At 46.3% G+C, this 23,502-nt stretch overlaps 1 protein-coding gene across 2 annotated transcripts in view; it reads left to right on the plus strand.

Annotated features, from left to right (window-relative positions):
* Thbs2 (thrombospondin 2) overlaps positions 1-15,634 on the plus strand; it is a 30,086-nt gene extending 14,452 nt beyond the window's left edge. For both annotated transcript variants that reach the window (XM_057762075.1, XM_057762076.1), the window contains exons 12-22: positions 69-221; positions 966-1,184; positions 2,932-3,039; positions 3,712-3,871; positions 7,158-7,276; positions 7,908-8,142; positions 9,758-9,985; positions 10,422-10,693; positions 11,186-11,283; positions 12,530-12,669; positions 13,713-15,634. In XM_057762075.1, the coding sequence (XP_057618058.1) occupies positions 69-221; positions 966-1,184; positions 2,932-3,039; positions 3,712-3,871; positions 7,158-7,276; positions 7,908-8,142; positions 9,758-9,985; positions 10,422-10,693; positions 11,186-11,283; positions 12,530-12,669; positions 13,713-13,720 (1,740 nt within the window). In that variant the 3' untranslated portion in view covers positions 13,721-15,634. The remainder of the gene's footprint in view (positions 1-68; positions 222-965; positions 1,185-2,931; positions 3,040-3,711; positions 3,872-7,157; positions 7,277-7,907; positions 8,143-9,757; positions 9,986-10,421; positions 10,694-11,185; positions 11,284-12,529; positions 12,670-13,712) is intronic.
* The last annotated feature ends 7,868 nt before the right edge of the window (positions 15,635-23,502 follow it).

A 23,502-nucleotide genomic window follows, 5' to 3' on the forward strand; every position in this document is an offset into this window, starting at 1 on the left:
CTCCACCCTGGGTGGCAGGGTATCCTGTGGAGATAATGAGAAAGGCTGACTTCTGTTTGTCTTCACAGTGTGCTGTGGTCACAGATATCTGCTTCTCAATCAACAAAGCTTCCCGCTGTGTCAATACTGACCCTGGCTTCCACTGTCTGCCTTGTCCCCCACGCTACAAGGGGAGCCAGCCCTTCGGGGTTGGCCTGGAGGCTGCGCGGACAGAGAAACAGGTAAGTGCTGCTGGCCTTACCTGTGTTTCTAAAGGCTTGAAAAAGTCAGACAAGTCTAGGCAAGTGGAGATGGGATAAGGAAGAGAAAGATGGACAGAGACAGAGTATACCTTATGAAAACCTCTCTGTTCATCTGGGGCCTCTCCTACTGGTGTGTGGAATACATGTCTTCATGCAAAGGGCCTATGAACTTCTGGGCAGCAGTGACACCTTGGCCACCTCTAGGATGCTATAACAGAATGCCCAGGGTAGGGTAGGGATAAAGGAAAGACACGGTTTATCACAATTTTGGAGACTGGAAATCCAGACTGAGGATCAGGCATCTAGTTCAGGTATCTATGCTGTCATCACCTGGTAGAAGCCAGAGAGAGGGAGAGAGAGAGAGAGAGAGAGAGAGAGAGAGACTCAGCATTGACATGCTGAAGTGGCAGGATCCTGACCTCCAAAGAGACTTCACTTCCTGAAGCATACTTCAGATACTACACTGATACAGATTCTTAGCAAAGCCATGACGAGCAGTATCACATGGTAAGCTCAGAAATGATATTTATCTGGCTCAGATAACCACTAAAAAATACTCAAGTCTTCTCCCTGAGAGATCCAAGTCAGTACTTTAAGAAGCCAGCATGATGCCCTACTCCCCATGTCCTCTCGCAATGAGTCTCTTGCCATTCTCAGGGGTACCCATCATCACCTTCTTTCCTCATGTGTCCTCTGTAGCTCTTACTACTCTCTGCCTTGCAGGTGTGTGAGCCAGAAAACCCGTGCAAGGACAAGACTCACAACTGCCACAAGCACGCAGAGTGTATCTACTTGGGCCACTTCAGTGACCCCATGTACAAATGTGAGTGCCAGACTGGCTACGCCGGCGACGGGCTCATCTGTGGGGAGGACTCAGACCTGGATGGCTGGCCCAACAACAACCTGGTGTGTGCCACCAATGCCACCTACCATTGCATCAAGGTGAGACTCACATCTTTTCAGGCCAAGAGCTAGGACTGTGTGTTTTAGTCCTTCCTTAAGTTGGTGCCAGGACCCCATGCCTTAATGCCTCTTCATTGGTGTAGGGTCTGATCCCCATTTTCTTCATCAGTGAAGGGTCTGCCCCTCAGTCTTCTTCAGCCAGTGTAAAGGTCTGCCCTCAGTCTCTCTCCAGTGAGTCACTGCCAGGAAAGACTGGGCCAATCTGGAAGCAATGATCTAAACAGTGAGAAACTCTGAATTATCTTGTCCCCTCCTATATTCCACATGACCCTCCTGTTCTGAGACTGGGCCGTGTTAGCCCTACACGTGTTCCTACAACTGCAGGCATGAAGAGAGCTTGGGTCTGACGTATGGAGTGCACAGGGATCCACCTCAAACACTGAACACAGAGATCTCTCCCTTCATTTTCTTTTCATTTCAGGGATGGTTAGGGAAAGCAGCACACACTCATGGTGCTTGTTGCTGATTCCTAGGCCCATCAGCAGTGAGGTAGACAGGCTGAGTCCATGCCTATCCCCAGAGTGTGAGAGGCTGAAATGACCCCAACTAGTTGTCCTGCTTGGGATCACTTGGCAAGATCCCATCAAATGTCTCTCTTTATGTCAGAGAATTGATCAAGCACATGAGAGGTTAGTACAGGTTGGGCCTCTGTGACTTCAGAAGTGTAGGTGCTGCAAGGCTTCTCATTGAAGAGTCATTTAAAAACTTTATATGCATAAACTCTCCTTTTATGTTTAAAGTGACAAAGTCTTAGTGCAGGAATTTCTTCCTTCATAACCTCTGAATGAAGATGGAAAGAATTGGCTAACAAAGCAAGACTGTCACAGAAACAAGGCAGTGATTTACACACACACACACACACACACACACACACTGAAATGAATCTCAGAACACACAGTGTGTTTCCTCCAGTCTGTGGTACCATGATGATTTGTTTGTAAAACATTTGCGGAATCTTAAGCAGCAATATAATGGTTTCATAGAGGACCTGTCACAGACACAGACACACATAATGCATGTGCACACATACACAAACACACATGCATACACACACCATGTATGTACACACACACACACACACACAAAGGCACTGATGTGATTGAAGCCAACACTGCACTTCCCTGCACCACTCTCCCTTAGTCCCTCAGTTAGGACCATGGCTCAGGTTCAGGTAACATAACAGTGGACGCAGCTGTCACATGTCCATCAACTGTAGCAAGCTGGAATAAAGCTTGCCCTGACTTCTTCTAAGCGTCTGTCCAATGCAGGAATTGCAAAACTTGCACCGTATATGAGGAGGCTTCTTCCTTTGAGGCCTGCCGGCCACTGAGGGCTGAGCTTGCATAGACACTGAGGCACCTGGTTCGTTGGCTATGGCTGTGGGAAGGAACAAGACTCCAAGCATTTGCTATTCCACCTCCCCTGGGCAGGCACCCTTCACCCCCTCTCTTCTCCCAGGTGTCTGATCCCTTCCTGGAGGTCCTGGGCTCAGAACAGGGCTCCTTTTGTCTGCTTGTGTGCAGAAGTCACATAATTCCCAGGGTAGGACTTAAAAGAACAACACACGTCCAGGCCAGCTGACTCTGGCCCCCGTCCTGCATTTATCTGAGGACTTGTATCAGATATTTATATCCTTGGCTTCATGAGTCTTGCTTTGTTTTCCCTGTTTTGGAAAGAAAGCCACTTTGGAATGCTTTCATGGTGATTATTCCTCTCTGAATTACAGGACAACTGCCCCAAACTGCCAAATTCTGGGCAGGAGGATTTTGATAAGGATGGGATTGGAGATGCTTGTGATGAGGACGATGACAACGACGGTGTGAGTGATGAGAAGGTAGGACGGGTGCTGCTCTCAGACACTCAGCTGTTGGAAGAGACCAGGACCCTGCATCAACAGAACCCCCAAGGCTGGTCTACTGACACATATTTGTGAACAGTTCCCAGAGGCTACCGATAGAGAAAGTTGTCTCCGCAAATGCTGATTGGCTAGTGTGCGGGGCTCTCTGCGGTACAACTCAGTGATGTCACTTTCCTTAATTGCATCAAAGACCTTATTAGCTTCCTTTTCTTCTGCTGAGCTATGCTTGAGGCAAGCGACCAGTGTTACAAGCAGAAGGTTTAACATGTGACTCCCACAGCTCCCTGAGGATGGATTCTCTGTGGGGGAAATCCAGGGCTCTCTATGTCTCACCCATCCATCCATCCATCCATCCATCCATCCATCCATCCATCCATCCATCCAGTCACCCATTATCCCGTCCATTTGACTTCCCTGTGAAAACAGATGAAACAACCCCTTTGCAATAGGAGAGCTTAACGCTTATGGGACAGGCCAGCTGTGTATGAAACCACAAAGTCACACGATGTTGAAAAGGTGCGCACGGAGGGAGGGCTAACTGGCTGGCTTCCTTTGCTTCCTTGTTGCTTGTCCCCTGAGTACTGAACTGACATGGCTGTCTGGTGTATGCCCTGTGCTCTTCCTGACGTCTTTCTCTGGTGTTTTCAGGATAATTGCCAGCTCCTCTTTAATCCCCGCCAACTGGACTACGACAAGGACGAGGTTGGAGACCGCTGTGACAATTGTCCCTATGTGCACAACCCAGCACAGATCGACACCGACAACAACGGCGAAGGGGACGCCTGCTCTGTGGACATTGACGGGGACGGTCAGTAGCTCTGCTTATCTTAGTGACTCAGATAAGGGTCCGTGGTCATAAGTGAGTCAGCACCTGTGGATGCAGGTTCACAATCACAAATCAGCTAACCATGGAGTGTTGACAAAAAGATTGCATCTAATGAGCATGTACAGACTTAAAGTTTATTTCTGTGTCCGAGGGTATGTGGAGGGGGAGGGTGCTGCCCTGTGCCTGTGGGAGTCAGAAGACAACCTTCATGGGTTGGCTCTCTCTTTCCACCTCCTTGAGACAGGATCTGTCTGGTTTCTGTTTCACTCAACTCCAGATAAGCTACTCTGGGAAAGGTCAGGTGATGTACCTGTGTCTTCTGCTCATCTTGCCCTTGAGGTGCTGGGATTACAAAAATGCTCACTGATGCTCACTGCTGTGTCTGATTTTTGTTTGTCTATTTTGTTTTGATGTTGAGTTCTGAGGATTGAACTTGGGTAGTCAGACTTGTCTTGCAAGAACTTTTACCCAAGCCGGGCGATGGTGGCGCACGCCTTTAATCCCAGCACTCGGGAGGCAGAGGCAGGCGGATCTCTGTGAGTTCGAGACCAGCCTGGTCTACAGAGCTAGTTCCAGGACAGGCTCCAAAGCCACAGAGAAACCCTGTCTCAAAAAACAAAAAAAAAAAACAAAACAACAACAACAACAAAAAAGAACTTTTACCCACCCAGGCTTCTTACTACCTGCTAGATGCTTTATCTTATCCTTAAACAAAAGGTTGTACCTAGATTGCCTGCAAACACCACACCATTCTGTGTAATGGGTTTGGACATCTGGATTTTGTCATCTTTGTAGGTCCTGATAACAGCCCTCTATGTACACCAGGGCGACTGCACTCACAATTCTGAACTTGTTGCAAGAGCTCAACTTTATCTCTACTGTATAAAATTGATTTCTTTTTTTTCCTTATTGTTCTTATTTTTTTTCTTTTTTTTTATTGAAAAAAAAAATTTTCTGCCTCCTCCCCGCCTCCCATTTCCCTCCCCCTCCTCCCGCCCCTCTCCCCCTCCCCCCACTCCTCTTCTCCTCCCTCTCCAGTCCCAGGAGCAGACAGGGTTCCCTGCCCTGTGGAAAGTCCAAGGTCCTCCCCCCTCCATCCAGATCTAGGAAGTTGAACATCCAAACTGTCTAGGCTCCCACAAAGCCAGAACCTGAAGTAGGATCAACACCCCGTGCCATTGTCCTTGGCCTCTTGTCAGCTCTCATTGTCCGCCATGTTCAGAGAGTCCAGTTTTATCCCATGCTTTTTCAGTCACAGTCCAGCTGGCCTTGGTGAGCTCCCAATAGATCGGTCCGACTGTCTCAGTGGGTGGGTGCACCCCTCGTGGTCTTGACTTCGTTGTACATGTTCTCCCTCCTTCTGTTCCTCATTAGGTCCTTGGGAGCTCAGTCTGGTGCTCCAGTGTGGGTCTCTGTCTCTATCTCCATCCATCGCTAGATGAAGGTTCTATGGTGATATGCAAGATATTCATCAGTATGGCTATAGGATAGGTTCATTTCAGGTTCCCTATCCTCAGGTGCCCAAGGAACTAACTGGGGACATTGCTCTTGGCATCTGGTAGCCACCCCAAGTTCAAGTCTCTTGCCAACCCTTAGGTGGTTCCCTTAACTAAGATATGAGTTTCCCTGCTCCCCTATCCAACCTTCCTATATCCCCCATCATCCCGTTTCCCCAAGTTCCCCTCATCCTCTCCTTCACACTTTTCTTTCTTCATCTCCCCTTTCCCCCATCCCACCCTACCCCCAAGATTCCAATTTTTTGCCCGGCACTCTTGTCTACTTCCCATAGCCAGGAGGATAACTATATGTTTTTCCTTGGGTTTGCCCTCTTGTTTAGCTTCTTTAGGACCACATATTATAGACTCAGAGGCCCCCTATCCATAGCTAGAAACCATAAAATTGATTTCTTAAATAGCTTGCCTTTTCCCACAAGGCTAAGGCCCATTCTCAGAAAACCGCAATTTCCTGCATCCTCTTTCCTTGATGCCAGTTCCACAACCGCTTCTCCGTATTCTTTTTCCTGAATCTTCTGCAGTGAATGCTCCATCTAAAACACACAAGACCTGCACTCTTGCCTCACCCTGCTCTGAGAGAGATCTGAGGAGAGCTGTTGTCTCACCTCCATCCCCTTTTAGTGGTATTTCTTGGTTAGGTCTAACTACAGAATCTGGCTCCCTAGACAGGTATGATATGTATGTCCCCCGAGAGCTCTGGCATCACTGTGGGCTGACATTTTACCCTGAGACTTGGTGGCCCCCATGAAAGAGCCCAGGGAACTGCCGTATGGCCCTAGGAATCCACACTCCTATCTCAGGGTGTCACTGTAGAGCCAGGAGACACTCGGATCACTACTGGACTCAGCTTCTCTGTGTGCCCTGTGAGTCTCACCCCCTCCCCATCCTTTCCCAGGCTTGAGTCCCTTCATCCACTTTGATTCACTCTACCCTGTTATTTGGAGTCATCTCAAAGCTTGAGTTCTTGTAGAACTTTCCAGTGAGCTTCTACATCCAGCTTCACCCTCAGGACAGTCTGAGCCCCTCCGCCTTCTCAGAGCTCAGTGTGGTCAGCAGGTTCCTCCTTCCGTCTTGATGTCGGTTAAGGCATCTGTTACACCCACTGGAGTATCAGGTCCTTAGACCCTATCCGTTTGCCTTCAGTCCCTCCCCAGATGTCCTCCCCTTCCTTGTGAGGCAAGGTCAGTGTCCAGGGTCCCTTCTTTCTGACTTGCTAGTTATGACCCTTCACTTTGCCAATGTATCTTTTTAAGATTATTACTGTTTCTCCAGTATTGGTGGACTGTGTTATCTATTTTCAGATTTCTAAGACCCTGACCACTCTATCTCCACCACCACTTCTCTCCTGCTGTGTGTGGATGAGAAGGCATCACCCAGAGCCTGCCATTAGCACAGACATTCTGAGCTCTAAGTGGGGCGGTCAAGGCAGCAAGCGCAGAGAAGAGCCACACTCACCCTCCTCTGGTTGAACAGCATCACCCCAGAGAATTCCAAATACTAGCTATATTTCAGGCTAAGAGAATTGGTGTGTGTGTGTGTGTGTGTGTGTGTGCGTGTGCGTGTGTGTGTTTTGAGACATGGTCTCACTGGGAATTTGAATTTTAATGGAAACTCTATCGTGTACTCTTCCCTGAATCTAAGAATCTTTACATTTTTGCCATTTTTTCTCAGTGAAAATTTGTCTGTGTCTTATGATGGGAAAATGACATCTTCTCTAGACTCAGGGTGTTACTACTGTTCTCTTCTGTCCACAGATGTTTTCAATGAGCGAGACAATTGCCCCTACGTCTACAACACTGACCAGAGAGACACAGACGGGGATGGCGTGGGCGACCACTGTGACAACTGCCCCCTGATGCACAACCCGGATCAGGTGATGGGATGTCCCTAAATGGGGCTCTATGAGCCTCAGCTGCTGCCTTGAGATTAGTCTTTGAGGTCGATTGGCATCTCAGGGCAGAGTGTGCCATATCCTCAAACAGTTTCAGAAAGATGTTTCTGTGTGGTTCTCATCTGCTCTGCCAAGATGACAGCATAGATTTTTCTATAATCTCAGCTGGAACCTCTTACCGAGCCCACACCTAAGCATGTTGTATCTAGGTGGCCACAGGCCAAGTGGCTTCCCGTCACTGTCTGGGGGATATTTGTTTCCATGGTTACCCTGAGGAAAACTCAGAACCAGCTACATTTCCAGGCTGGCTGTTGGAAGGGACAAGGAGAATGTGACCTAGAAACACGGTCTGCAGAGCATGCAGCAACAAATGCTAGGGGAAAGATACCAGTGACAGCTGAGTGGTAGTCAACTATAGTAAGTCCCCGACGGGGCACAGGAGGGAGAATCCGAACCCAGGGGTCTGGATTCCAGGCTCTGTTCTGTGTAAGTGAGCCAACACACCCCCAATACTGTCCTGTAACCCAATGGGGTGGGTCTCTGATCTGGACCTAGCCTTCAAGGACTTCCTCAGGGAATATTCCTGGTGTTCACTTCCTGCTCTGTCCTCCAGACGGATATGGACAATGACCTCGTTGGAGATCAGTGTGACAACAATGAGGACATCGATGATGACGGCCACCAGAACAACCAGGACAACTGCCCATACATCTCCAACTCCAACCAGGCTGACCACGACAATGACGGCAAGGGTGATGCTTGTGACCCTGATGATGACAATGATGGTATTCCAGATGACAGGGACAACTGTCGGCTTGTCTTCAACCCAGACCAGGAAGACTCAGATGGTGGGTGCCTTCCTCAGCTCGTACGTGTGTTGCAAACTGTGTGAACAGTCCTACAGAGGTAGACCTGCTTCTCTGCTTACAAAGCCACTTTAGAAGTCAGAAGGATGGCTGTCTTAGCATGCTGGCCACAGGGATGGCTGGTTTTCTGTCCAGTCTACTTGGCAGTTTCAGCTTCTTCTGGTATGTTTAATATTCTACCAATGACGGAGGAGAAGTGTGCTTGTGCGTGCCATGATGAGGAACCCTCTCAATAACTCTGTACTTCTGAAAACCTTTGGGAGTCATTTAGAAAGAAGTAAGGTTCGCCGTATGCAGCCCGTGACAGAATGGGGGGACTTATTGTTTTGAATCTAGTAACTAAAATAGGGCAAGTTGAAGTGGAAGTTCTTGTGTAAACCGCTGGTCTGTAACTGTGCAAGTTCTGGAGGAAGTCACTACAGTCCTAAATAACAAAGCACACAGCTCTCTTGCTGATTGGCTGGCCATGAACTCCCTCCCAATGGCCAGAATGATCCAAGCTCTATTTGGAAGACACTTATCCTGAACAAATGGAGACCAGGAGCCCTGGGGTGTTGAGCCAATCTGACTCAGAAGCACGTGAAAAAGGCCTGGCCAAGGCCCAAGGGCAGCTCCAGGATCCTCCCTGCATGGGAAACAGCTTTCGGCAGAAAGTTTCCTGCTTGACACGGACACCAGTGCAGGCAGGGGTGGGGTGGGTGGGATCTGGGCTCATCAGGAAGGGGATTGGGAAGGAGGAGAGGTTGACATACTTAGGATGACATTTTAATACTTTTAAGATGCCATTACTGAGACTAGGGATGTGGCTTAATTGATAGAGCACTTGCCTGGCATATGTGAAGCTCAGTACTATATATACAAGGCATATCGGTGAGTACCTATAACTCAGGAGGTAGAAGTAGGAGGACCAGAAGTTCAAAGTCATCCTTGAGGTCTCAAGAAAGGGAAATGCCTGTACCTCTAATTATGTGTGTCACATGACAGGGGATAATGTGGCAGTGGATACAGAACTGGAAACTAGTTTGAAGAGTGGGGGAATGAAGATACCAATCTTGATACCAAATATGGTTTCTTTTCTTCCTTTTGAAATAAGAGGTCACAGTAGCATGCCTGTTTACCCCACTGCCTCTGCCTGTGGGCATCTCACTGTGGCCAACGGTAGGGCAGCTGTGAGGTCACACGCATGACCTATCCACCTTTGCTGACCAACCTCTCTGGGCCCAATCTCCCTAAGGGAATGTCATGTGTGCTGTAAAGGTTCTATTTTCAATGCCAAATAAATTAAAATGGCTCCAGTTATTAAGAACAACAGTGAGAGACAAATTTAGCCGCCTCTGAGTGAGAGGGGGCAGAGCTCTTGTGAGGGCATTGCCGTGCTATCGTTGGCTTCATGGTTTGCTGTGATGATGTTTTAAAAAACACCTCTGGGATTATTTGCTTTACAAACTCAGTGCTTAAGGAGGCAGTTGGCTCCTAAGCCATAGTTACCTGCAGGATGCTCAGCCACAGACCTTAGGGACCCAGAGGTCTCTGCTTATGAGAAACAAGTGCAAAGCACTCACCTTTGCCCCCATGTCTATTTCTTTCTTATCCACAGGTGATGGCCGAGGTGATATTTGTAAAGATGACTTTGACAATGACAACGTCCCAGATATTGATGACGTGTGCCCTGAGAACAATGCTATCACTGAGACAGACTTCAGGAACTTCCAGATGGTCCCTCTGGATCCCAAGGGAACCACTCAAATTGATCCTAACTGGGTGATTCGTCACCAAGGCAAAGAGCTGGTGCAAACGGCAAACTCAGACCCTGGCATTGCTGTAGGTGAGTCTGAGATCCCGAGTGAGGTGATGCTGTTGAGTGGCCAAGTGAGGCCATGTGGACAGGATTCAGGATAATTTTCCTGGTATTCTTACCCTGTCTTGGTATGTAGAACAGCCTCCCTTAAAAACCTGGGAAGGGGCTCTGGGAAACAGCAGGTTTGCCCCTTAGGTCTATGGAGTTGGTGTTTAATAAGCCAGTTCATATTATGGACTCTCTGAAATGGAACACAACACAGTGGAGCCTGTGTTCTGGAGCCCAGCAGGCTATTGATTGGGTCACAAGTCCTGTAGCTTTTGCTAATCTCTCAGTGACGAGCATGGGGCAAAGCCAATCTAAGCTCTTTTAGACCCACGTTTCTGTGACATGAGCCCCTGAGGGGTCCCTGAAGTGCTTTTCCCTGGGGCCTCCAAACCATGCCTATTTCCTCTGTATCCAGGTTTTGATGAGTTTGGGTCTGTGGACTTCAGTGGCACATTCTATGTCAACACTGACCGGGATGATGACTATGCTGGCTTCGTCTTTGGCTATCAGTCAAGCAGCCGCTTCTATGTGGTGATGTGGAAACAGGTCACCCAGACCTATTGGGAAGACAAGCCCAGTCGGGCTTACGGCTACTCTGGTGTGTCCCTCAAAGTGGTGAATTCCACGACCGGCACTGGTGAACATCTGAGGAATGCCCTGTGGCACACAGGAAACACAGAAGGCCAGGTAAGGGACTGAGCAGTTGATGACCTCTTCTGTATAGACCCTTCACTCTCTTTAATTTTAAATGATGTTCTTGGTTCATTTTTAATCAAGTAGAAATCATTTTAATAGTTGACATTGAATGCCTACTTTATTAAGCACAGAATGCCCAGTCTTCCTGTTGACAAAGCTGACAAGACTGAACACATGTTCATTCTCTTTAGAGACAGGACTCGAAAGTGTGAGTGGTCTGTTCATAGTGTCACACGAGTGTTCGTGCTCTTAGTGCTAACTTCAGCACACTAGGCAGTGGATTTAGGAATGTGTTGTAGTGCCCCATAGGTGTGCACAGTAGGGTAGATGATATACAGTGTTTGAAGATATAGTGTATAAAACAGAATATGCAAGAGAGGTAGTGCAGCAAGTAGGGCATTGCTTGCCACAGTCGAGCTGTGGGGAGAGAAGAATGGTGGAGAGGCATGTATCTCATCCTTCAACAACGATTCTGTTCTACAGGTGCGCACACTATGGCACGACCCCAAAAACATTGGCTGGAAAGACTACACTGCCTACAGGTGGCACCTGATTCACAGGCCTAAGACAGGCTACATGAGGTAAGGGCAGTTTACATTTCTGTTCAGTGGTAGGTCCCTCAGGACTTTCTTCCCATTGGATGAACTAATTTTCCTTTCCAATAAATAACCAGTCTGCTTTTTCCATTGAATGGCTAGATGGCTTTTACAATGGATGGATGGTCTGCTTCCCATTGGATAGACAGATTGCTTTCCCATTGGATGGATAATCTACCTTCTTTGTCTTCCTTCCCACTGGAGATTATAAATAGATAACTGTGCCATAAAGAACTCTTTTAAATTCTTCTCTGGATTCCTCAGTTTTAAATGTCTTTTCTCATCTATCTTGCATTCTTACTACACATCAGTTACTTTAAAATCTTGAAAGAAATCTGTGTTTTAAGATACTTGTTGGGTGGTGTGAAGACCACTCCACATCCATCTGGATGAAATCCAGGATTTTGTACATGATAAGCAAATGTTCTGCCAATGAGCCAGAGCCCTGTTGGCTATTTGGTGTTTGCAGATCCTTGAGGGTCTAGGCAGGTGAGGTGTAAACTCATGTGCAGGGTGTGATGTCCCTGCAAAGGGATCCCATTTGCCATGTGCTCCATTAGGGAATTCTGTGACATCACTTCATACTCTGGGCTAGGAAGATAGAGTCCTGTCGCTACTTTCAGACAGCTCTTACAATGGGACAAAGATGAGATTAGGGATCTTCAGGAAAATGAAAGCCAAGGAGAAGACCTGTCTCTAAGGAAGAGAAACAGGCACCCATCCCCTACAGGCAATCAGGAAACACCCTTCACTCACTCTGCACACTGCCTTGACTCTTAAAGGCAACCTAACACAAACCTGGGTGATTAGTCTCTCTCTCTCTCTCTCTCTCTCTCTCTCTCTCTCTCTCTCTCACACACACACACACACACACACACACACACACAAAGGGTACAACAGCTTTGCCTGTGAGGAGAAATGGTCTCTTCAGATCCTGCTTCCTAACAGGACTCGGTGTTCCCACAAGGAAAGTAAGCCCAGCCTAGTTGCTAAAACCCTGAGGAGAGAGTGGAGCTACACATCCTCTGGGTCGGTCTGGGTCAGCGCAGTCAGTGGTAGAGCAGAGAACTCTTGGTCAGCATACACAAGGTCATGCTTTCATCTTTAGCACCAAGCAGGGAGACCAAACTCCTCTTGATCAACAACTGCCATCCAGAACCAACCATTAGCCTCTCCAGAGAATGTGCTGCCAAGTTCAAGTTCTCTTTTATCCTTCACTTTCTTACCTTAGAGTCTTGGTGCATGAAGGAAAGCAGGTCATGGCTGATTCAGGACCAATCTATGATAAAACCTACGCTGGTGGAAGGCTCGGCCTGTTTGTCTTCTCCCAAGAAATGGTCTACTTCTCAGACCTCAAGTATGAATGCAGAGGTGAGTGCAGGTTCTCATCAGGGAATGGTCCCACAGGACCGGGGGTGGGGGACTGACATCCACTTTTCTGTCTACAGAGGCTTCATTCCATGGAAATGAATGATGACTTACAGTTTCTGCCCTTCTAGCAAAGATGTAGTTTAGGCAAATTACATCCCCCTGCTCTGTCTCTCTGGGTTTTTTTTTTTTTTTTGTCTTATATTGAATCTGAAGGTCTTTGGTAAGACAAATACTTTCTGATAGTTCACAGGTCATCTGCCACTATACTGATTCTGTAGCTTCGTGTTTCCATACTCTCAGAGTTCCTAGGGATATTTTAGAATATTATCTTTACTGAAAATTGCAAGAAGAAAGGAAAGGAAGAAGGAAAAGGAGAATGGAGGAGGGGAAGAGAGATAGAAGGAAGAAGTGAGGGAAGGAAGGAGTCTACTTCTTAGTTATACTGCTAGAAATGTATTTATCTGAACCAAAAGATAAACCTGAAAGCAAACTTGACACCAGTCTAGTGTACTGACAGGACTACAGAGAAGATCGGGAAAGTTCAGGAATATTTCTCAGTGCTCACACCTTGAAAATAATACACAAATAAAAGTAGAGACAAGACCCTATTCCCTCTCCTTCCACCGAAGGTCCTTTTCTTATGATAAGATTCCATTGAAGATACTTCTTTTTTCATGTATCTACTCATTAATCTATCCAACTATGTCCCCATCCTTCAAAACATCTATTTCATCTCTCCAAACATGCATCCATATTTCTATCATCGCATCCATTTGCTCATCTCCCATCTACTCATTCATCCACACAGCTACCAGTCTGTCCTACCCATCAACTTTACCTTCTTAAAATTAATATGATGATAGTTGAGGTTATCGGGAAAACAGATGCATGGGAGCCTGAGGCAGGAGGACTTGAGGCCATTCTAAGTCACATAGCAAGTTCTAGGACAACCTGGGCTACAGGTATGAGATGAACAAATAAAGGAACATAAAAAAAATACCCCTGATCATTCCTTCCTAATCCCATTGCTCCTTCTCTTCCAGATGTCTAGAGAGAAAGGCTGCATTCCATCAATGTGCTACGAACACTGTTTACGAGACACGTCGGTCCATCTTGGTACTTGCAGCTTTTCTCTCTTTCGGCATTTCCTGTTTCTTGACCTTAACTAAGTGGATCTTCACCTCCTGCATCAGCACCAAGTCCAAGTGCCTTCACATGACAAACATCAAGGGAACTGCAAGATGAGCATCTGGCCCGCTGCTGGAAAACAGTTTGACGAGAAATGAGACTCACCACGGAGTGGAAACTTAGTGTGTTGTTGCATTGTCTTTTCTTGTCTGTTTAAAACAGAATGACGTTTACATGTAAAATGTAATTACTTGCAGTATTTATGTGTATATGGAGTTGAAGGGAATATTGTGTATAAGTCATTCTCATAAATTAAGCATGAAAACTATTGCTCACCTACTTTCAGTGCTTAATGTTGTCACTGTTCTTGGATTCGTGCTGTTCAGCAACACACCAATCCTGTAAGGGCAATTCTAAAGAAAGATCGGGTGAGTGTGGCTGCAGTAAGGAAAAGGTCAGAAGACAGTCACATGACTGTGGCCCCTTGTCCAGTGATATTAAACACTGACTAATCAGAATGTAGAGACTGATTGGAAAATTAGATGAAAACCCCTTTTTATTCCTCTTGGTTCACAGTTAACAGCTGACTTGATGGAGACAAAGAAGGTGTATCATTGCAAAAGAAAATCTTTCAGGGTTTTTCAGAGCTTTCAGAGGCTTTGTGGAGAGCCTTCTTGGCTGGAAGTCATGGACCTCTCTCTGCACACTGACTGCTAGGATCTCTGACTGGGCATTCTTTCCTGTTCCTGCTACTAGGAAACAGACTAGGAGATAAATTTGCAAATGCATTTTGGTACCGTACTCCTAGTCTAGACTTTGGAATGATACAAAAGTTGCTTTTGTCTAATTTGGTAAGATATTTCATTAAGGTTCCAAGTACAACTATTGTGTTAATATTTATTAAATGAATTTGGAATGTAGCTCCATTCATCAATAACTTATTTTAAATATGCAAAGCAACAAATATGTAGTGTAATTTCTAGAAATAAGCATATGACTAGGATATAATGATATAAAGATCCACTTACCAAAATATCTGCTGGTTGAAATACAAAGCTCCATGTCATGATAAAATAGAACCTTAATACACACAGTTACCAATGATTTTAATTCAATTCCTTTTACTGTTATCTATTTGCTGTATATAGGTTCTTTTATTTTAATACTGAAGAAAACATTCTCCTCCCCGCAGACACACCCATTAATCAGTCACAACACAACAGACATACTAGGTGGTTTTATTGTCTTGCTTTAAGTTGCATGATCTCCCAGCAGGAAGTATGGTCTCTCTCACTCCACATGAGTTCAGTGGAGGTACATCTTGTCTCTCTTTGGGGTGGGTAGAGTATGATCCCTTTTCTGGGAAAGGCAGTCACATTTCTAAGTCAGATAGAAAGAATCCATGCTTAGATTCTGAGCTTCCACAGTTCATCTTGACACAATTATTTGTGCTGGTGTCTTTGAGGGTGAGTTTCCGCTGTGTTTTGTTACCCTGCACTCTTTGCTTTCTGTGGAACTGTATTCCCAAGGCCAACATGAGACTTCTAACTGTGAGGGTGTGGAGAACATTTAGGCTTTCCCTTGGAGCATTTGGTTGAATGGTACAAGGTGGTGGGGAAGATGTGAATACATTCAGTGTGCCATATTATTTTTGTAAATTATTTGTGTAGTTTAAAAAGAACAAAAGCTTCTCATATACGTTAATGAAACATTGTTTTTGCCAAAGACTGTAAATATTTATTTATTTGTTTATTGGGTCAAATTTTCACCACTGAAACCCTACGTTTAGCTAGAGCTTCGTTTTTCTACTGAAGATTAACAACAGCAAATAAATTATAAAAAGGTTTCTATAAGTGAATCTCTTTCCCTTCTTTAAAAAGAATTAGCTGGATTCCTTCTGGAAAGGGGCTGGGCATTTTACTTAGGGAGAACGACTGGCATTTCATTCCTTGGAACTGGAAGAAGTGGTGTCTTTTGGCTGCAAGATTTCCTAGTATGCGTGTAGGTTCAAGGCTCAAAGCAGTTGTCTTTGACACAGGTCCTCTTTCCACTGAAGGCCCTGGTATGCACATGACCCTGGCTGCCGATTCCCCTTGTTAGACAGGAACAGAACCTCTCAGTGAAAAGGTGAGACACAAGCTCATGAACACCTAGGGCTCCCCTTACCCTACTGATTCCATGCAGAAGAAGGAGCAAAGAGCAGACAGCACATGGAATAGCATGTCCTGGTCTGGTACAGGGAAGGGAAGACCACAGCCCTGCAGCCTAGGAGATTCGGCAAGGTTTATGGACATGATGGTAGCATTACGCAAATGGAGACACAAGAGACAAACAGAGGTAGAAGAGAAATAGGCGAGGGTCAGAAACAGACAGAGTGAGTGTCTTTGCCTGTAGTAGTGGGTCTGACCATGAGTGATGAGGCTCCACACTCTCTGTGGTGACATGATCGGAATGAAGCCCCTGGATTGGTCAAATAGAGCTGGTGGACTTGCACCCGTAAGTATAGAGAGAAACGTTGGGCATGCATACATCCATGTACAAGACTTTGAAAAGCTCAGAACCACAGAGTTAAGGGGTGGGATGTGATCTTGGCTGGTCATTTGGGTAATATGGAAGGATGCTCAATGAATGTTTGATTCAAAAACAGAGAAGGTACAGGGAAGGATTAAACAGTGATGAGAAGCCAGTCTGAATATGAAACATTGCTCAGTTGCTCATTGTACATTTTGTTACTGTTTGATCAGCTATGGACAAACATAAGTTTTCTGACAGCATTCTCCCCTCCCCTGTGGCCCCAGGCACATCAAAGCCACTGTCCTCAGGACTGAGGCTTGTGTGTCTAGGACGTGACCAGGTATGATGAGGGTCCCTGGGATCTGGTGGTTTATATGAGAGAATAACCTACAAATCTCTCTTCTGCTTCTCACACATGCTGCAGTGTCTACAAGCTGCAGAGCCTAAGGCTGAATGCCATAATTCTAGAAGCTAAAACTGTCAGCTGTGGTTGTTAAGTGACTGGGACCCCACAGTGTTAACTCTGGGTGCAATGAAGGACTCTATGTTATAACAGACATCTTGTTCCCCAAGTATGTGACTACCAGGGATGGAGGAAACTGTTCTGTGGAGATGGGAGGTTTTGGAACCTTCCATGGCTATGGGAGGTTTTGGAACCTCAGACTGCCTTTTCCTGTTTGTTCTGGGTTCCTAGTCTTTCCAGTCCCATGAGGAGGATGGTCACTGGGTTTGCAAGCACCATTTAGGGTGGTCAGGGTTACTTTGCTAGTTCTAATTCAATGGCTCAGTAAGCAATAGTGAAATGGATCTGGTGACCCAGACATTGGGAGCTGAGAAATGAAAGCACATGTGAGACATGTGTGTGGCACATGCTCCTCACCCATGTTTTCCAGAGCTAACTTCCCAGTACCAGTGAGGTAGCTGAGAGAACTGGGGGTACTGTTGGCCATGCCAGCTGCCTCCCTAAGGCTGGGTGCTGTGCTGCTCCCAGGAAATATTCCTGGCAGAGCATACTGTTCTGAGAAGAGAACTTGCTGCCAAGGTTGTAAGGACAGTAGCCGGGGAACTCCCTCTGGTATTTTTGCCAAGACACCGATGCTGCCAGCCCACAAGGGCCTACCTCAGGCACCCCTTACCTTCTGCTGCAGCTGTCCAACACAGGGGTAGAGAGGCTCGCCTCTGACCCTTCTCATTTCAGGCAAGGTTCTGAGAGGCCTTGGAGCACAAGTTGGCACCGAGACTAGGTAGCCATCCTCACCTTGCTCCTCAGAAGCACCGTGTGTCGCTGGTAGCAGTGTCAGGACCCCACCACATACAGGCTGACCTCAGGTTTCCATGTTTAGATGTCCTTTGAGTCATGTGATGGCCTCTTTACTCCAGTCACATGATGTGTTATGAGAAGAGTTATTTTAGCACTGGGCTTCCCATGAAGAGACACTTCAACATGCCTTGGCTCAGAAAGCCAGAGGATCGGGTCTAAACTCCATGCTCTATGAACAGGTATTGGATGTTTGCTGACAGGAGCAGGTAGAAACTGTGGAGGTGGAGGAGGAGAAGGCAGCTCCTTGCGAGGTGAAAAGACTACAGTTCTGGAGCAGATTTGTCTAAGAATACACAGGGCATGGTATGTGCAGTTTGTGCTCAGGAAAAGTGAACATCTGAGCACACATGTGGAACAGGTGTATATATCTGGATTTAATGAATCAGCCTGTGCTCACCATTGGGATCGATGCTGTACACACATGCACAGTTCAAATCATTTCTGTGGGTTCTGATGATCTCACTGTACACACAAATGAGCTGGAGTAGGAATGGGCCAGCATTAGACAGGTGTCAGGGCAGTGTGCTGTGTGGATGTGTATGGTATGCAGTGCAGTGCAGTGAGTGGGTGTAGGGTATTCAGTACAGTGAGTGGGTGTGTAGGGTGTGCAGTGCAGTGAGTAGGTGTGTAGGATATGCAGTGTGGTGCAGTGCAGTGAGTAGGTGTGTAGGATATGCAGTGTGGTGCAGTGAATGGGTGTGTAGGGTATGCAATGAAATGCAGTAAGTGGGTGTGTAGAGTACACAGTACAGTGTGGGGGTATGTACTACAGTGCAGTGAGTGGTTGTGTAGGGTATGATGTGTGGTGCAGTGAGTAGATATGCATGGTGTACAGTACAGTGAGTGGGTTTGTAGGGTATGCAGTATAGTTCAGTGAGTGGGTGTGTAGGGTATATAGTGTGGTACAGTGAGTATATAGGGTATACAGTGCATTGCAGTGAGTATGTGCGTAGGGTATGCAGTATAGTTCAGTGAGAGGGTGTGTAGGGTATGTAGTTCAGTGAGTGTGTAGGGTACACAGGCACAGTGCAGTACGTGGGTGTGTAGGGTATGCAGTGCGGGGCAGCGAATGGGTGTGTAGGGTGTGCAGTGCAGTGAGTGGGTTGTAGGGTATGTGGTGCAGTGCAGTGAGTGTGTGTGTAGGGTATGCAGTATAGTGAGTGTGTGTAGGGTATGCAGTACAGTGAGTGTGTGTAGGGTATGCAGTACAGTGAGTGTGTGTAGGGTATGCAGTACAGTGAGTGTATGTAGGGTATACAGTGCAGTGAGTGGATGTATAGGGTATATAGTGCAGTGAGTGTGTGTGTAGGGTATGCAGTATGGTGCAGTGAGTGGATGTCAGGAGCCGTGTCCCCCCAAAATTTACAGGAAGCACTGCCGTGAGGAGTTTTTGCAGAGGGCTTCACTTCTCAATTGTATTGAGAATAGTCTTATTGACCAAGCCTATCCCACACCCAAATTAACTGTTAATAGAGAGTTATCTCTTAGCAGAACCTGCCTCACATTCCAAACTATCTAGGCAACTAGGTGTGTCACCTTGTGACTGCCCGACCAAGGAATCGTGACCCGACCCATCGTAACCTCTCAGACCCTGTGGACCACGTGGCAAGATCCCGTGCCCCAGCCCCCCAAGCTATTCAGGGGCTATATAAGCTGTAACCATGACCCTAATAAACGGAGGCTTCGACAAATCTGCCTAGCCTCCTTCCTGCTTATCAGCCTATGTCTTTCAGGTGGTGCCTCTCCGTGACCCTGGAATAACTGGCCAGCCAGGCGGGTTACAAACCCTAGACAGAGTAACCCGTCGAGGCGGCTACAAGTGGATGTGTAGGATGCACAGTACAGTGAGTGTGTAGGGTATGCAGTTCAGTGAGTGGGTGTGTAGGGTATGATGTGTGGTGCAGTGAGTGGATATGCATGGTGTACAGTACAGTGAGTCGGTGTGTAGGGTATGCAGTATAGTTCAGTGAGTGGGTGTGTAGGGTATGTAGTGTGGTACAGCGAGTATATAGGGTACACAGTGCATTGCAGTGAGTAGGTGCGTAGGGTATGCAGTATAGTTCAGTGAGTGGGTGTGTAGGGTACACAGTACAGTGCAGTACGTGGGTGTGTAGGGTATGCAGTGTGGTGCAGCGAGTGGGTGTGTAGGGTGTGCAGTGCAGTGAGTGGGTTGTAGGGTATGTGGTGCAGTGCAGCGAGTGGGTGTGTAGGGTGTGCAGTGCAGTGAGTGGGTTGTAGGGTATGTGGTGCAGTGCAATGAGTGTGTGTGTAGGGTATGCAGTGTGGTACAGTGAGTGAGTATGTAGGATACACAGTACAGTGAGTGGGTGTGTAGCGTATGTAGTACAGTGAGTGGGTAAAAAGGGTATGCAGTACAGTGAGTGTGTGTAGGGTATGCAGTACAGTGAGTGGATGTGTAGGGTATGCAGTGCAGTGAGTGGATGTGTAGGGTATATAGTGGAGTGAGTGTGTGTAGGGTACGCAGTGTGGTGCAGTGAGTGGGTATGTAGGATACACAGTACAGTAAGTGGGTGTGTAGGGTATGCAGTGCAGTGAGTGGGTGTGTAGGATACACAGTGCAGTGAGTGGGTGTGTAGGATACACAGTACAGTAAGTGGGTGTGTAGGGTATGCAGTGCAGTGAGTGGGTGTGTAGGATACACAGTGCAGTGAGTGGGTGTGTAGGATACACAGTGCAGTGAGTGGGTATGTAGGGTATGTAGTACAGTGAGTGGGTGTGTAGGGTATGCAGTGTAGTGAGTGGGTGTGTAGGGTATGTAGTACAGTGAGTGGGTGTGTAGGGTATGCAGTGCAGTGAGTGGGTGTGTAGGGTATGCAGTGTGGTGCAGTGAGTGAGTATGTAGTATACATACTACAGTGAGTGGGTGTGCAGGGTATGCAGTACACTGTAGTGAGTGTGTGTAGGGTATGCAGTGTGGTGCAGTGAGTGGGTATGTAGGATATGCAGTACAGTGAGTGTGTGTCTAGGGTATGCAGTGCAGTGAGTGTGTGTGTGTAGGGTGTACAGTGCAGTGTAGTGAGTGGGTGTGTAGGGTTACAGTGCAGTACAGTGAGTGGGTGTGTAGGGTATGCAGTGCAGTGCTCTATAACTGTTTTGTTATATGTAAGTGTACTATGTTAAAATGAAAGCCTTCTTTTTTGTTTAAACAGAAAAAGGGGAAATGATGGAGGTGGGTCTTGTATTCATTAGTTAATTAATAAAGAAAACTGCCTGCCCTTGATAGGACAGAAATTTAGGTAGGTGGAATAGACTGAACAGAATGCTGGGAGAAAGAAGCAGATTCAGTCAGTCACCATGATTCTCTCACTCCAGACAGACGCAGGTTAAGATACTCCCTGGTAAGTCACCAGCTCGTGGTACTACATAGAATATTAGAAATGGGTTAGATCAATATGTAAGAGTTAGAACAAGAGGCTAGAACTAATGGGCCAGGCAGTGTTTAAAAGAATACAGTTTCCATGTAATTATTTCAGGTGTAAAGCTAGCTGTGCAGGTGGCCGGGTGCCAGGAACGTAGCCCGCCGCTCCTCATCACTACACAAAATATACAAAGAACTCAAGAAATTCGTCACCAAAGAACACATAATCCAATAAAAAAAATGGAGTACAGACCTAAACAGAGAACTCTCAAAAGAGGAATATAAAATGGCTAAAAGACACTTAAGGAAATGCTCAACATTCTTAGTCATCAGAGAAATGCAAGTCAAAACAGCTCTGAGATTCCATCTTACACCTGTAAGAATGGCCAAGATAAAAAACACTGATGACAACTTATGCTGGAGAGGTTGTGGGGTAAAGGGAATACTTCTGGTGGGAATGCAAGCTGGTACAGCCCCATTGGATGTCAGTGTGGAGATTTCTCAAAAAATTAGAAAACAACCTTCCTCAAGACCCAGTAATACCACTTTTGAGTATATACCCAAAGGATGCTCAATTGTGCACCAAGGACATGTGTTCAACAATGTTCATACCAGCTTTGTTTGTCATAGTCAGAACCTGGAAACAACCTAAATGCCCCTCAACTGAAGAATGGATGAGGAAAATGTGGGACATTTACACGATGGAGTACTACCTACAGAGCAGAAAAAAAAATGACATCTTGAAATTTGCAGGAAAATGGATGGATCTAGAAAACATCATTTTGAGTGAGGTAACCCAGACACAGAAAGACAATTATCACATTTACTCACTCATAGATGGTTTTTAAACATAAAGAAAAGAAAGCCAGCCTACAAATCACAATCACTTAGACAACAATGAGGACCCCAAGAGAGGCATACATGGATCTAATCTATATGGGAAGGAGAAAAAAGACAAGATCTCCTGAGGAAATTGGGAGCATAGGAACCATGGGAGAAGGATGAAGGGGAAGGGAGAGGCAGGAGGGAATCAGAGAAAAAATGTAGAGCTCAATAAAAAATCAATTAAAAAGAAAAAGAAAATGCCTCCACAAAATGGGGGTATAGGGAAGCTTGTAGGGCATTTTCTTTATTAGTTATTTGTGTGGGAGGGTTCAGCCCATTGTGGGTGGTGGCATTCCTGGACTGGTGACCTTGGTTTATACAAGAACCTCAATATCAGTCCAAACACACTGAACCTGATAGAAGAGAAAGTGGGAAGTACTCTACAACACATGGGCACAGGAGAACACTTCCTACGTATAACCCCAGCAGCACAAACACTAAAGACATCATTGAATAAATGGGACCTCCTGAGACTGAGAAGCTTCTGTAAAGCAAAGGACACTGTCACTAAGACAGAAAGGCAACCCACTGACTGGGAGAAGATCTTCACCAACCCCGCAACTGACAAAGGTCTGATCTCCAAAATATATAAAGAACTCAAGAAATTAGACCGTAAAAGGTTAATCAATCCAATTATAAAATGGGGCACTGAGCTGAACAGAGACTTTTCAACAGAAGAAGTTCAAATGGCCAAAAGACACTTAAGATCGTGCTCAACTTCCTTAGCAATCAGGGAAATGCAAATCAAGACAACATTAAGATACCATCTTACACCTGTCAGAATGGCTAAAATCAAAAACACCAATGATAGCCTCTGCTGGAGAGGTTGTGGAGAAAGGGGCACTCTCATCCATTGCTGGTGGGAATGCAAACTTGTGCAACCACTTTGGAAAGCAGTGTGGCGGTTTCTCAGGAAAGTCGGGTTCAACCTACCTCTCGACCCAGCAATACCACTATTGGGAATATACCCAAGAGATGCCCTAACATACAACAAAAGTATATGCTCAACTATGTTCATAGCAGCATTATTTGTAATAGCCAGAGCCTGGAAACAACCTAGATGCCCTTCAATGGAAGAATGGATGAAGAAAGTATGGAATATATACATATTAGAGTACTACTCAGCAGTAAAAAACAATGACTTCTTGAATTTTGCATACAAATAGACGGAAATAGAAAACTCTATCCTGAGTGAGTTAAGCCAGACCCAAAAAGAGGAACATGGGATGTACTCACTCATATTTGGTTTCTAGCCATAAATAAAAGACATTGAGACTATAATTCGTGATTCTAGAGAAGCTAAATAAGAAGGTGAACCCAAAGAAAAACATATAAGCATCCTCCTGAATATTAACCTTCATCAGGCGATGAAAGAAGACAGAGACAGAGACCAACATTGGAGCACTGGACTGAAGTCTCACAATCCAAAGGAGGAGCAGAAGGAGAGAGAGCACGAGCAAGGAACTCAGGACCGCGAGGGGTGCACCCACACACTGAGGCAATGGGGATGTTCTATCGGGAACTCACCAAGGCCAGCTGGCCGGGGTCTGAAAAAGCATGGGACAAAACCGGTCTTGCTGAACATAACGGACAATGAGGACTACTG

This window comes from Chionomys nivalis, chromosome 2, assembly GCF_950005125.1.
Source record: "Chionomys nivalis chromosome 2, mChiNiv1.1, whole genome shotgun sequence".
Taxonomy (NCBI): domain Eukaryota; kingdom Metazoa; phylum Chordata; class Mammalia; order Rodentia; family Cricetidae; genus Chionomys; species Chionomys nivalis.